The following is a 12995-nucleotide window of genomic DNA, read 5'->3' on the forward strand; positions in this document are numbered from 1 at the left end:
AAAAAAAAAAAAAAAAAAAAAAAAAAAAAAAAAAAAGAAAACAGAAATTTAAGTATATTGGATAGAGATTAAGAAGGGCACATTCTAAATGACTTTTAGTCACACTGTCTGTTATAATTCAATATGTTCCTGGTTTTAGATTAGGGGGATATTCATGTTATTGCTTATATTTGCTGAGAATAGGAAATAAATCTATGTGTCATCTTGTAAGTATTGATACATTAAGTTTAGTGAAAATAATAATTTTATTTTATTTTTTTTGGTTTTTTTGGAGACAGGGTTTCTCTGTATTGCCCTAGCTGTCCTGGAACTCACTCTGTAGACCAGGCTGGCCTCGAACTCAGAAATCCGCCTGCCTCTGCCTCCCAAGTGCTTTGATTAAAGGCATGCACCACCACGCCCGGCGAAAATAATAAATCTTTTTGTAATGCAAATTTACCTTATATTGAGAGCAAAGAAGAGAAAGGAAGAAAGAAAAAATATATTGGGCACCCTTATAGCATCAAGTGTGGGACCCTTACCTGCTGGCCTGGCTTGATGGGGGACAGGGTGATACCCTGGGTGTTGATCACAGGCAAGATCTGGTTTCCGATGACCGTGGCAATGATTTGGCCCTGGGCATTGGTTAGGAGCTGGGGTGTGATAGGCTGTACTTGAAGGCCCTGAGTGCCACTTGCTGCTTGACTCGATGGCCCTGGGTTAGGCATCAGTGGAATGGTCCCAATAATCTGCAAGAGATAGGCCTGAACATGAGAGCCAGCTGAATTCAGGGTCTGCTTGCACAGGGCAAAGACTGCATTGTGCCCTTGTTGTGAAGAACGTTATCAGAAGCTCATTTGCTATCTACAAGCAGGCCAACATGGAGCAAATATTAGGGCATGAGCATTAAAAGAAGAGAAGGCTATGCATGCACTGATTCCCCAAGAGAAGGGAAAAAACTACCTTACTTAAAAATAAAACCAGCTATTGATAAATAGTTAAACATGCAGTTTCTTCCAAGGCTTTCTCTCAGAAACAGGAGGAATAGGTTTCTTAGTACTTAAGTGGACTTGGGGCACTGCATCTTCCTCACACTGGGGATCTAGATGCCCTGTGTCCTGGGGACTCCTCTTCCACAGTCTGCCCTTTACATCTTCTATTCTTTTTCTCTGCCCCGTCCTGCCATCCTACTTAATGCCAAGATCAATGTCAGCTTCTTGACCTCTATAATCTTTCGGATTACCAGCCTCAAACAAGTATCCTGCCATGTGTGTGGTTGAGAGACGAGACTCTGAAGACAGGAGGTTAGGATATCATTTCCGGTCAGGTCACCAAACAGCTGCATTTGTTAAGGTACTTCAGCCTCTCACAGGCTAGTAAATAAATGGTTAAATTCTTTAGAAGTGATGTGACTATTGACAGTTGAAATCAGAAAGATGAGATGTACAGCTTAAATGAAGTGTGTTAAACCGGAACCTAGTTGTTAGGGGTCTCTGTGTGTTTAGGGGGTGATCCTTAAGTGTTGGGGGCTCAGGGCTCTGCCACAGGAGGCAGGAGGGGGCCATTGCCTCCAGTGGCTTCTCTTGTCAGTGAAAGTGTTATGTAGGATGATGATATGGGGCAAGTGGTTAGATATGATTACTGTGAAAGAAGATGCCATGTTCCGTATAGCTACAGAATCTGAAAATGGAGACTTGGCTTTACACTGCCAGGGACTTCAACTACAAGCTGTTTCTAAACATGAAACCTCAAGGGGTGTCATGAGGAATGGGTGTGGGACTATTTCTCCTGCTTAGTATATTAAGCCTTACACTACAAATTGTCACCAATGGCTGTTCCCTAGTTTTGAGCCATGGTGGTCCATGACTTCACTGTCATGTGACATTCTTTTTCATTCTGTCTTCTTACAAGACCTCTCTGAACTCAACTGGAGATTAGTCATGTCTCTCCCTCACAAATCAGACACAAGGGTGAAGAAGAACTCTGTGAAGTAATCTTTGAGAGAGGAGTTGTAGTGACAGAGCTGGAACTGGTGTCCCCGAATGCTTGCCTTTTCATTTGACTCCCGAGTCCCACTACCTGGGAGACACTGAATATTGGGTGTTAAAGGACTCCAGCTCTTGGGCAATGCTTCATATTGTGTCTGCAATTTTCTACTGGATGATAAGCTCTCTGAGGACATGTTCACAAATGGTAGTGATTTCTACTGCACAGTACTCACACAAGGCTTTGAACATAGTCTCTCAGCAAATGATTTTTTTTCAGTGAATGATTTTAGGGTTCTGGGGTTCAGGTTTCCAGATGCAAGCAGGACAACCACCAGACTATAGCTCTTGGGAAGATGACATTGGACAGCCCTCTTCCCCATCTGTCATTGGTTCCAACATAGCAATCCTGTGGGTTAGCAAAAATGGAGAAGCTGTACAACTATCAGTTATCAGTGGCATTTGTCAATGGATGCTGATGAAGGTCAGGCAATTATTGTGGAAGTGGTCAGCCATCCCTTAAGGAGATGTCAGGCTTGCAGGTATCCTGAACAAGTAAGCATGCAGTGTCTGTCTCACAGTGACAGCAATGAAAATGTCCCATCAGTGTAAGCAAGGTCAGGAGGAGTCCACATCAATAGATCATAATGCATAAGTACTTTATTGACAAGTGGTCCTACATTAGCCTAAAAGCCAGTTCCTGTGACCCCCACAGGCATTGTAAGAGAGACATGGGATTAGCCTCCTGTCCTTGTCTATACTGGATATAGATGGCCTGCACATGCACAGTGTAAACTTGGCAATAGACCTTCCCACTCTGACTGCCTGGAGAGTCTTAGGTCTTTGCTTTCCCTCTCCAACTGATTGGCTGCAGAAGTTGGGTGCATTTAAGTGGAGGGCTATAGATTCTATTTTTGGCAGAATGTCAGTGCATTTAGGAGCTTGTGGGAGTACGTAGCCTGAGAGAATGCCTCAGAGTAAGGCATGGGACATGACAGCTATAGAACACATAGTGATGAAAAGAGAGGCATCTAGCCCGGAGATGATTGACGTGAGTATCTGCTGACTCTGTAGTAATGAGATGCACTTTCTGGGTGAAGGAAGAAATCGAAAGGCAAATGCAATTGGCTCACTAGCCTCTCCCCTATCTAGGAACAGCCTCACACTCTAACACTGAGCTGCAACTAAAACGCTTGTCACTGTGTCTTCCCCACCTCTCCTCTCTTTTTACCTGGGTCTGAGCATTGCGTACGGATAAGACAACAGTGTCAGAGCCAGAGGAATCCGAAATGGCCCAGTGGAAGGAGATGTTTAATAGAGTTTGGTTGGGAGGTGAGGGATGCATGTGAAGTCAGGAAGTCTTTGGTGAAGTTGTGTATTTCTTGGTGGTTATTGTCTTCCTTTCAGAGGCAGGAGCATCACCGTATCTGCATTCCAAACACTTGGTGGTACACGTCGGGAACTTTGTAATAGACTCCAAGATATCAAAATACCCTGGTTTTAACTTGATCAAATTTGTTGACTGGTAGATATGATCACACACTATATTATCTAAAAATTATCTGTTGAATTATTACGCTCATTCAGACTTCGATGTGTCTTAGCATTTTCACACATGTAATCAGACTACTTCCAAATATGTTGAGTTCACAGAAGTAGCATAAGGTGATAATAGGAACGGAAGCACACACATCTGACACTTTCCATGCTCTTAATAACTGTCCAGTTACCGATGGAAATTGTGTTTCAAATTAAAGGCCTTGCGAATTTAATTTGATGGTAGGATTTCAACTCAAGAAGGAAATTAAAACTGAGTGTGGAAAGACTATAGAGAATCTTTGGTTTAGAGATGAAGACAGAAAATATACCTTTAAAAATTAGCTCCTAAGGGAATCTGAATACATTGGTTACTAAGAGTGTGCGGAGAAGTCCTGATGAAAGGGTTACTTTGCTACATAAACATGGCAATCAGGATCTGACTCCTGCTTAACCCATCCAATATATGAAACTAACTCATACTCTCTTCAATTATAAAGGACTCTGGCAGAGCAGCTGAATACCTATGGAGCCTTCTATTAGCACTGGGTGGTAGGCCATAGAAGATGCTAAATAGATGCAGGTGAGACAGTGCAGGGTTAATATGTTATCAAATGCAAGGATTCCATCCGTCAAAGGAAGAAATGAGTACTAAATGAATAAGCAAGAGCTTTGTGATGGAAAACGTCTATATCTATGTGGTATGTGTTTAAGAACACTGGGAATGAGTGAATTGTTTTAGACAAAGGTGGGGTAGGTTCAGGAACACTACAAAAGATGCAGGGCTGTGAAGTTTAGGTTTAGGGAAAACCTACTAGAAGCTAGTGTATAGGTAAGAGGCATGGGGAAGGTGAATTGATCAGTTTGGAGGAGAGAGAAGGTTGGGACATATCATCCTGCCTTAACCTCCTGAGTACTGGGATTGTGTGTGCCATCATGCTTGATGGCGAACAGGTTTTGTTAGGGGGTGGGGAGGAGGGCTGGTATGGAGCCATTTCAGGTGTGAATATGACAATTAGGGCCGAATACTCTCAAGTGGTGAAAGGCTACAGACCAAATCCGTTGCTAGGATGCTACTGAAGTCACCCAAGTCTGAAGCAAAATGCCTCAATGAATCCTTAGCACAGAGGACGCTTGATTCATTGGCTTCCACTTCAAAGCACAAAGCACAGCCTACTTCATGTCTAGCTTGCAACATTAGAAATTTTTGAGTGAAGTTATTGCCCCATCAATCGCACAGCAAATAGCGCAGGCATCGTTTGCAATGATCTTCTGTGTCATTGCCCTGACTCTCCACCTGTAATGATTCATCTCTGATGAATGCTTTAACCAGGCTGAGGCCCATACTGGCATTATAATGATAATTTGTGACTTGAAGGAGTTCCTGTTTCTCTAACAGGGGACTTACTTGGTTGTTGCTGTTCATGTCTGCCTGACACTTTCCTTGGAATGAGCTAAGAACATTAACCACATTTGAGAAATAAAGTTCATATATAAGAGCAACTAAACAAAAACCATTCCTATGAATAGTGTTCATTGGCACACATAATTTAAAGGATCCCTATTTCTGTAGTAAATTTAGTGGCTTACGTTCAACCAGGACTACCATTCATTCAAAAACAAACAATGCCATCATGAAGATTATTTTGCAACAGTGGCAAATCTGGCAGTTAAAGACCATGTAGCTTCTCAGGCTATTGTTTTAGGACTCCCCTGCACATCAGTCTAAAGGGTATTTACAGGGATGTGTTAGGTCTGAAGGATGAAAGTGAACAAATGAATACATTTACTGTTAACACACAGATGACATCGGCTGCAGTCTTAGGCTGGTGTCACAGAGGCCCAGGCACCCAGACAAGTCATCTGATGGGCTGCATGTTGTTATAGTCTCTGATATGCAGTTAAACTCTGCCAAAGGAATGTGATGGCAGATGTCATATTGACAAGTAATTTTGTTGCCATAGCTTAAAAAAAAGAAAAAGGGAAGCCTGTCAATGTTGTTCTCAGTGACTTCCTCAGGTCTGACAGTACATCAGTAGAGACACCTCCTTTCCAAATATTTGTGTCACCTCAGCAGTGTTTGGCCAAGTAGCTTTTGCGGATAGTAACATCACTCTGTCCACACTTGGACAAGGAACTAAGATGCCTGTGAGGGGCAGCCATGATGGTAGCAGCTGATCTCTCCCCATTCTTTCTGTCTGAACACAGTGATCCTCTCCTAGCTCAAGCAGTGTGTTTTCTTCTTCTATATGATGTATCCATTCTAAACTCACTTTTATTCTAGGTTTAAAGCTAACCTTCTTGGAGGCATGTTTGCATCTCTGATTAGGACATTGATTCTAAAGGGAAAAGGAAATATCACTATTTTGCAACCAAAATTTGTTTTCTGGATACAGTCCAGGAGCCTCTCCCCCCGACCCCAGTTTGATAATGTCCAACATGGTGAAAAAAAGAAATGTGGACACCGACTGTGAGAGATTCTCCTGGAATGTGTTCATTCTATACTTCTATTGTGGATGTTGGAGGTACATTCCTAAAATAATACCCTCCCACTTGGTGTCTTTAGCTATCAGAATTAAAACCCCATGGCTTATTAAGAGGTTTGGCCACAAATTTAGGAACCCAGAAACTCACAGACAAAAGCATAGCACTAGCGGCATCAGGATCTGTAAACTGGCATTTTCTGCAACGTTATGCGAAGAATGGTGTGCATAAAGGCAAATGCTATAGATATAATAAAACAGTAAAGTCAATCACCTTCCTTACATGTCTTAGAGATATTAAAACTGATTCTCTTAGTGAGTTTAAGACATACATGAAGGAAGCAAATTCCTCACCGGCTAGGAGAGCTAGAGAATGACTTTACCTCTCACAGTCCCAGTCTGTTCCTCTGTTAAATGGGAATAATCACTGCATAATGTCATAAAATAAGGTATGCAAGGCATTCCACATGGCTTTGCCTAGCAGCTCAGTGCTTGGAATGTTCATTCAGAAATCACTTTTGCTTATGCTCTTGTGGGGCAGCTCCCATGCATTTTCACGAGGCTGCAAAAACACTGTTGTTGACATGTTTATTTTGAGACAATACATATCCCAGATGGGCTGTAAAATTTCAATCCTTCTGCCTCAGTTTCCAAGTGTTGTGATTACAGATGTATGCCACCACATGTAGCCCTCAAATTCTTTTTGATATCATCATATCACTATTAAAATAGTTCACTATTAAAAATGGATATCAGTAGCTTACCACAAAGTATACTGAAAAGTTTCCTGTCTTAGAGTATCAAGGTGGGGGTTTATGCATAAGTATGATAAAGACCTGACTCCATGCTGAATACACAGAGGAGGCCTCTGCAAAGTCATTAGACAGTTCTGGAACAAGAACTCTATGATGAAATTAGACATAGAGAGCTCCTATGTGTATTCTCCTCCAGCCCAGAGTGACCTCAGAAATTTCTCCTTACCCCACAGTTAAAGCACTTGAGTGAACTTTCTCTTTTTAAAGTTAGAGACTGTAGCTTCTACAGATTTTGAAATGAGAGGAGACAGGGGAAAAAAGGGAACGGTGGGTGGAGGGAGAGGACAGAGTGTATATACTACACATCATTGTCAGGAGATGTCCATCCACTGATGGAGGGGGCCAGGATGTGCACTTCTCTAGACTTAATTGCATAGAGCCATTTTAAACTGCTAAAGCCCCCTTGTGGCATAAGCAGTCTGTGTGTGTGTGTGTGTGTGTGTGTGTGTGTGTGTGTGTACTTCACCCTCAGCTGGTGGAAATTCTTTTAATTAAAAAAATTAGGAAGCACCATAGAATTTGCATACATACACATACCACACACACACACACACACACACACACACACACAGTGAGTTTAGAATGAATATATCATATAGAAGAAAACACACTGCTTGAGCTAGGAGAGGATCACTGTGTTCAGACCAGAAGGAATGGGGAGTGATCAGCTGCTACCATCAGTGGTCGCTCCTCACAAGCATCTTAGTTTCTTGTCCAAGTGTAGACAGAGTGATGCTACTATTCACAAAAGCTACTTGGCCAAACACTGCTGAGGTGACACAAATATTCGGAAAGGAAGTGTCTCTACTAATATATATCTGTGGTTATGAGATTTACTATCTTTTATTTGGATTCTACAATCAAGGAGTAAGAAAACCTGATAGAAAATCTATCTAATCAAATGATTAAGTTAAACTAAAATCAATGATGTTATTATATTTGAGCTAGAAGCGAGGAATCATGGTAAGCCTTTGTGGTCTGTTCTTGAGTAGTGACTAAAAACCAGTGCCCCCAAAATAAGCTTTTCTGAACAAAATATAGATGCCCACTGTTAAGTCCACGCTTTTGAACTGTATCAGATGATTATCTCTCATGCACTGAACAGCACACTGGCAAAGTTTGCATTTTAGGGAGTTTATGGTTTTTCCGGTACTGCTGGGTTTCTAGCAGTTTTACTCATCTGCTAGACAGTGAAGGTAGGAGAGGAGGGGGACGATTTTCTAAGACATCACCTCCTCTGTTGTCAAAGTTCAACAGGGCATTTCTGCAGAGCGTCTGGACATCTCCTCGGCAGGAAAACTCATTCAATGTGGAGGTGAGGCCTCCAGAAAGAAGAGAGGTCAAGATGGCAGGCTCCTCTCCAGTAGAACTTAGGAAAGGGACTCTCATTGCTTTTCTCTGGAATCCTAATTGGGTTTTGGAAAGTGCACTTTAATCCCTAGTTACTTATGACAAGGGCAGAGGTGGTGCTCCCTCAAAACAAGTGGATTCTTTAAGTTGTGTGGCCTGGGATTTAATTTCTACCCCCCTACTCTATTTTTCTTTGATTATTTACTTGACAATTAGTTGTTAGATTGGAGGATACAGAGCTACATACAGAGCTGAGCTAACACTTCCATGTCAGATTCTCTTCAGTGCTACATTTTCTTTACATGTATTCTCGTGAATGAGTTGAAGAACTATCTGTGACCAGATGTTGGCAAATTCTTAATGATAATCAGAAACATTTTTTCTTCACTGATTCTGCTTTTAGCCAGTCTACAAATTAAACTGTGGATGTTATTCATTTTCTCCAGTGCTGGTTGAACGTATTTTCTGTTTCCCTTTCAAAGAGCATCACGGATACTGTAAAGCCACCACTTTGCAGAAGGGCCACCTTTTGTCAGCCTTTACCTGGCTTTCCCCAAGACTTTAAGCTTTAATATTAGCCTGCAAAAAACCCACCACCACCACCACCAACTTAGAATTAGGAAAAGCATTTCTGTTCCCATTTGCTGCTGCCAGGTTAAGTGACTAAATCAGACTTAAGCTATTTATTGCTTGGAAGAACACCTTGACTCATAGCCAGGAAACATCTTCCGACAAAGCCATCCATCTAAGAACTATTTTATATTTCACCCAAAAAGGAGAAAGAAATAACTATAGCACTGAACAAGCAAAAACAAAAAAATTAAAACAAAGACAAATCCTCCAGTTTGTTTTTTAAAAAAACAAAAACAAAAACAGCTAGCCAAACAAGCAACCAACCAAGCAACCAAACAAACAAAAACAAAACAGGGGCCAATGATCTCCAATATTTTTGGTTTACCCTTCACTGAAACAGGTCTACATTCAATGAGAAGAGGTGCAGAAAATGTTTGGCAATTGCTCAAGAAAGCGCTATGCATACTTAGCACCTCTTGGTTCTGTGTTTATACCTAGTGAGTGCATCAGGCCGAATTTAAATGAGGTTAACAACAAAACAAGCCTCCAAGGGGAAGGGAGGGTAGGGAGGGAAGCTCAGCGAAAGGCGCATCTGTCTATCATGGTCAGATAGGGCTGTGGTCCAGGTCCTCGCCCCTAGGATGCTTCATGCGTTTTTTTTTGTGAAGAAAATGTCCATTGTTGTGGCAAAATTAAATGTATTTTGATACTTGCATATGATGCTTATCTATCTGGTCAATCAGAAAAAAGTTGTCCTCATCATCCTAACACATATTACTTTTTCAATTTCCTGTTAGTAATGCTTCCTTAATGTTCTTGAGGGTGAGACCGCAGAATTTCTCATTTCTCGCAACAAAGACGGAGACTCGTTAGAATTATGCTGATGAGTTTCTCTCATAAAAATGCAAAAACTCATTTTCATAGGTGGCCAGTCTTCAGCCAGATCCCCGCTGATCAGACAATTGTTGACAAATGTCAACAAGGAGGGTGGGCTGTGCTCCAACTGTGGCTCCTCAGAGTGTTCTTATCTCTATTTTAAATGTTCCTCAAAACCGTACACGTTTACTTCCTCTAGTCCTCCATAACTCCTCTAGGTTCTTCATTATGGGAACCGGGCGTTAAATTCACAGAGCCATTCTGGCCTAGGCAGTGCCATGTGATCTCATCTCAAAAGTCACTGTGAGTTTTCTGATTGCGGTCCCACAGTATTCCATTTTGTGTTTATTTAAGAAGATTTTACACTGTGTTTTAAGTACGAGCATCCCATTCTCCTGAAGATGCCATCCTTTATATTAAAAAGCTAAAGAGTTACTTTATAGTTAAACAGACACTGAAAAGATTCTCGCCATTCAAAGTCTCTCCTTTCTAACTTGTACTTTCTCAAGTTCCTTGTAAATTGAAAGCAGAGTCGGTGCAGTGCAGACATTAGCTCTCCTTGCTTCTGTGGGAAGGCTGCCTAAAATGGCTTAAAGATACGATGGAGGAAGAGGAGATGTTTTTATTCTAGGGCACCAGAGAAAAACAAGAGTGCTTAAAGGCACCTAGTGACTGATAACCCCCTCTGGTCCTGTCTTTTGCTTAAATTGAGTACATCTTGTTAGGAAAAAAGGCCAATGCTGTTCTGCCCAGTATGTATATGTATTAGGGGAGGCAGGCTAGACATCTCCTAGCCTGGAGCTACTGTTAATCTTGAGAAAACAGGATTTCCCATCATGCTCATCATGTGGGTAGTAGATTCCATATTGCCACACTGGCCTTTTCTGCATGCTGTAGGGAATATGGTTTCATGGCAGATGTGATCAAAGGAAAAGTGTGTTTCAGGACATGTTTTAGATTCATGTGACTCACTACATAAGGCCTAAGTGTTGAGCAACCTGTATCGTGCTCACAGTTTACGCTAACTGTACAATTCTAAAAGAAGCTGAAGAAAGATAAGTAACTGAAAACAGCCATTTTCATTTGACATGGGAATACTGGACAGTGTTGAAAAACATTTTCACATAAAACTTTAATATATTCAGTGGACCTTATTTGAGATCAGCTGACTGAAGGGGATTAAGTATACACACACGATGTTATGGGTTGTCTCCTATAGTCTGGCACAGTATTGTGTATGTAGAAAGCCTATGCTGACAGCAGCTTTGTTTGAAGAAAATCTGCGCTTTAAAGCAGCCAGATTTGGGTTTCTGTCTAGGCTCTTTTATTCGCTGTATGACTCTGGCAAGCTGGATAATTTTCCTAAGCCTCCAGTCTACCCATCAGCTGTGAACTGGTATAACATTCAAGAGCATAGTGAGCATGAAATGAAATACTGAATCTATACAAGATGCTTACTGAAGAGTATACTAGCATACATGAAATACTATCCAGGCCATGGACATTATTACTGTATCATGGTCACTGTGTGACAGGTCGTGTTCTTGGCTCCTGAGATGCACTAAGCAGAATGCAAGAAGCTTCCAATTGTTGTTAGAACGTGTGATAGAGAGCATTCTGAGACAAAACCGAGCTTGGTCCCTGCATGTCTCACAGAGTGACCTTGGAAGCTCTCCATCCAATCTGTACAACAGCCATAGGCTACAGCATGCAGTGGTGGAAAAGGTAACATGATTGGGACATACTGAGGCTGAGTACTTAGTGCTCTATAAATGGCTACCTGTTACTAATTTTATTATTGTTGCTAACAGTGGTTTTCTTAACTTTTAGGGACATTTTATCCTTTCAAAGAAGAGAAACCTAGCTGAGGAAGATGAGATGCCTTGCTGGCCTCTGGGAGTATGATGGAATGGAGCGAGAATTTAGGTCCCTGCCTATCTGACTTGCAGCCCTGAGGTTTTAGCCCTGGAGTCCCTTCCATGTAGAGATATAGGCAGGCATTTCTCAGCCATGTTACTTCAGGGAGGTTCTGGGTTATTGCCACTATTGGCAGGTGTCTCACCTAGGTAGTACGCCAAGTTCTCTCCTTGTGCTCTCTGCATTACTTGCTTAATGTCATTTGCCTATAAGTATAAAGCTGTGCTTGTAAGAAAAGACTGTACTGCATGCAGCATTCTTAATGGTCCAGCTTACAGCATCTTGTAAGGGTCTACTTTTACTCTTATTCAAGATGGCAACAGTTAGGTGAGAAAACCAATAGAAACTGGGAGCTAGTGCTTTGGATCTAACGTGTTGCACAGAGGTTTAATTTGAACTTGAATATGTCCTCTTTCCTTGCTCTGAGTTGTGACATTTCCATTCTTCTCTGCCTCTGATCTACTAATTTCTCTCTTGTTGGTCTTGTAAGTTGATGGCTTCTGACATCTTTATGAGGACTAACCAGCTCATGGGCCAACAAAAATGTAGGGTGCATGTTTATAGACTATTTACTTCAAGGGTGGCTATATCTCATATGTGAGTTTAGTGTCTGATCCTATCTTGTAATGTCCTAATGACAGTGATGGTTTGAAGACGGGGCTGGTGATAGTCTAGGAAAGCTGACTCAGAGTTCAGCAGTCATTTCTTCCTTTGTTCCAACCCCAATTCAAGGTAAGCTTATTTTTTATTTTATAATAAAACAAAGAATAAATAGCTTCTGTTATCATCTCTCATTTTTGCTAAAATCCAAATATTGAGAAGGCAGCTAATATCCCAGTATATAGTTGTCTCAATTTCAGGCTAAGTTAAGGCTGAACCAAATAAATAACAATGTTTCTCAATTATAATACTCCTTATATTACTAAATTTTAGTTTTAATGTTCAGTACTAAAAAGCATTTTGAAAATTTGTGAATCTTAACAATTGATATATTTGTATAGTGTGGTATTTTCCTACTATACCCTCTCCCTCAAAAATGCATGGCCTGACTTTAGGCGCAATTTAAATCAGTGGTTTCTTAGGTACAAGAATACTGTGCTACATATTTCTGTTTTTCTTCAAAAGTCTTACCTCACTGGAGGAGTGGGTCTCTTGGGGGGAAAGATCTGGAAACATGAGGTATCTTAACATGCTTTGAGCTTAATCAACTCTAGCATTATTTTGTATATTGAGGATTGACTGCTGTAGGGTTTCCTACTGGGCTCTGAGAAGCTAACATGGAAAGCATCTGTGTGGCTGGATGGCTATCTATGTGTGGTGCACACCTGCTCTTTGTCCATGTTTAGGAGGTCTTGCTGGGAGGTCTCCTAGGTTCTGACACTTTGAGTCTGCTTTCCTCTGGTATGATTGGTGGTAGATCTGAGATAGACTTTAAATTTGTCTCATTGCTTTGGAGACTTCCTGAAAACACCTCTTTACAT

General features: G+C 41.3%; 1 protein-coding gene across 2 annotated transcripts in view; it reads right to left on the reverse strand.

The window, feature by feature from the left end:
* Positions 1-12995, reverse strand: part of Pou6f2 (POU class 6 homeobox 2) — a 382578-nt gene that overhangs the window by 29450 nt on the left and 340133 nt on the right. For both annotated transcript variants that reach the window (XM_021180807.1, XM_021180808.2), the window contains exon 6: positions 522-728. In XM_021180807.1, the coding sequence (XP_021036466.1) occupies positions 522-728 (207 nt within the window). The remainder of the gene's footprint in view (positions 1-521; positions 729-12995) is intronic.

The sequence above is a fragment of the Mus caroli genome, chromosome 13 (assembly GCF_900094665.2).
Source record: "Mus caroli chromosome 13, CAROLI_EIJ_v1.1, whole genome shotgun sequence".
Lineage (NCBI taxonomy): Eukaryota > Metazoa > Chordata > Mammalia > Rodentia > Muridae > Mus > Mus caroli.